Here is a 2,759-nt window from a genome sequence, read left to right on the forward strand (position 1 = left end):
TCCTGCCATAATGTTCCAGACAGGCAAAAATCAGAATAGAAATGACACAATACGAGAGGATAGAAAAGCAATACTCCAAGCAAAAGAACCAAACCTTGGTCGAGTATTAGCATAAGAAATAACACTGTTTAAATCATCATCCGCTTACTCCATCGCTCCAGCTGCATTCCCAGTATTCTTTGGCTTTTTATTTTCGAATTGATGCCTATGACACAAATATTTGATTCCTCATTTTATTAAATAATTACTACGATTTTAATTTATAGAGACCGAGGTAAATTTAATATTGTAATATTGTATTACTATTGTGAGGATAGTTCTTATAATTGACTTATTTATTACGTATACTTGTTGGGATAACTTCATGCATCAAAACCATTTGAAAAAGGTAAATTTGATAGGGCTCCATTAGGTCTTTTTTTAAGACCATCGGGCCGGTATGGGTTTTAAACCATATTTTTCCTTTTAAAATTATTTTTAAGATAATCTTATCGTGAGCTTTAAATATACGGGCGTCGAGAGTAGTTTATCAATTTAAACTTCCATTATATATATATATATATTATAATTTTTTATTAATTATATTTTTCTAATGAGGTAGGACCCATTTTAAAGTTTCGCACAGGCCCCAAATTTTGCCGGCTCGGCCCTGTGATTCTGCATCACTACGACAAATGTAACCTTCTAATGTTGTAATTGCACGTACGGAGAGCTACTGCACGTACGGAGCGGGAGCTGGGCAGCTAGTGAAGGAGAGGCCTTCCGTTCGTCGGCAGCTCGCCGTGTTCAACGCGCAATCACCGTCGCGCTCGGAATCGCTGCACTTAAGCAAAGCTCTCCATCAGTTCGTATGTAGATACTACGACTCGGAGTCTGCTTCTCTTCCAAAGCATACGAACCGAGTCAGCCTCTGGCGTGTATTATGCACCGACTCGGAACGGTAGATAGTTCTCGATCAGTATATAAGTGCAGCCACCCACCGTGGTCTCTCCACAAACCATCGAGCTAGCGAATCAGCCAACCACATACGAAGCTCCATCGCAGAACCAAATACGAGCTAGCCAACGACGCGAACTTGATAGATCGACCAATCGAAGAAGCAACAAGCAAATATGGGTTGCGGGATGAGCCGCCTTGCCAAGGCTACGATCGCCCTGGTGATCCTGGTCATGCTTTTCCTGCCCGCCGCTATGGCGGCCGCTAGCTTCGACGCCACCCGGAGCCAGCACCTGCCGCTGCCGCGCGGGACCGTCCGCGGGCCGGAGAGCGTCGCCTTCGACGGACAGGGCCAGGGCCCCTATAGCGGCGTCTCTGACGGCCGTGTCCTCAAGTGGAACGGCGACAAGCTCGGATGGACGACCTACACGCACGGCCCCGGCTACGACAGCAAGATGTGCACGGCTACCAAGTTTCGCCCGGAGACAGCGACGGAGAGCCAATGTGGCCGCCCGCTCGGCCTTCGGTTCGACCAGAAGACAGGAGACCTGTACATCGCCGACGCGTACAAGGGTCTCATGAGGGTTGGCCCAGGCGGCGGGGAGGCGACGGTGCTGGTCAACAATGTCGATGGCATACCTCTAAGCTTCACCAACGGGGTTGACGTCGACCAAACTACCGGCCAGGTCTACTTCACGGACAGCTCTATGAACTACAACAGGGCGCAACACGAGATGGTGACGAGAACTGGGGACTCCACGGGGCGCCTCATGAGGTATGACCCGCGAACCTCAGATGTCACGGTGCTCCAGACAGACATGACCTACCCTAATGGCGTCGCCATCAGCACCGACCGTACACACCTTGTGGTTGCATCGACCGGTCCTTGCAAGCTACTAAGGCACTGGATCAAAGGTCCCAACACTGGAAGATCCGAGCCTTTTGCCGACCTCCCGGGGTATCCCGATAATGTGAGACCTAGCAACAAGGGAGGTTATTGGGTGGCTTTACACCGTGAGAAAAACGAACTTCCTTTTGGCCGGGATAGCCATCTGCTTGCTGTGAGGGTCGGCTCCAACGGGAAGATACTAGAAGAGATGAGAGGTCCCAAGAGTGTGAGACCGACGGAGATAATGGAGAGGAACAATGGCAAAATCTACATGGGTTCCGTGGAGCTGCCTTATGTCAGTGTAGTTAAACGCAAATAGAGATAGTTTGATTGAACATAGATTTTTGTTACTTATATTTTATCCCTCCGTGTAATTTTCCAGTTTATTTTCTGCCAGAATACCCAATGTAATCGACACATATTATCAGCAAATTATTATATGTTATTTCTTTCATTTTCGTGTCAAGAAAGGCTAATTTCTGTCAAGCTCCTACCCTCCTACTGAATCTTTCAAAAGCAAAGCAAGAAATTACTCTCTATTGTGGGTTCTCTAACTGTACGAGCAAATTCAGTGTTGCAGTGTTAGTTTTCAACTAATATAACATACACCGACAATTTATTCATACTCAAGTTTTCAGGCTCTGAAGTACACATTGTTTTCTCTTCCAGCATATTGATGCATGAGACTATAGTTTGAGAGATTCAAGGATGGTGAATAAGTGACTGGATAATTTATCGCTCGTGCGGCAATATATATAGATATCTTTCTTGTGACAATATAACGCTAGGTGTCTGATTTGTATTTTCTTTGTACAATCAGTTCTAGCAAAGTCCAAACTGATTTAGCTCCATAGTACATCTGGACCGAGACTTGAAATGCCAGGTTAACTTAACTGAAGTGGGACGGACATCATCCGGTGCAGCTAGGAGCGCA

General features: G+C 46.4%; 1 protein-coding gene across 1 annotated transcript; it reads left to right on the forward strand.

Moving 5' to 3' along the window:
• The first annotated feature begins 1,112 nt into the window (after nucleotides 1-1,112).
• LOC124660384 (protein STRICTOSIDINE SYNTHASE-LIKE 10-like) lies at nucleotides 1,113-2,144 on the forward strand. The gene has a single exon (XM_047198189.1). It carries the CDS (start codon nucleotides 1,113-1,115, stop codon nucleotides 2,142-2,144), a length of 1,032 nt encoding a protein of 343 aa, XP_047054145.1.
• Nucleotides 2,145-2,759: the final 615 nt, after the last annotated feature.

This window comes from Lolium rigidum, chromosome 6 (assembly GCF_022539505.1).
Source record: "Lolium rigidum isolate FL_2022 chromosome 6, APGP_CSIRO_Lrig_0.1, whole genome shotgun sequence".
In the NCBI taxonomy this organism is placed as follows: domain Eukaryota; kingdom Viridiplantae; phylum Streptophyta; class Magnoliopsida; order Poales; family Poaceae; genus Lolium; species Lolium rigidum.

Coding starts and splice junctions, on each gene's coding strand:
- LOC124660384 (XM_047198189.1), top strand. CDS start 1,113: ATGGGTTGCGGGATGAGCCGCCTTGCCAAGGCTACGATCGCCCTGGTG.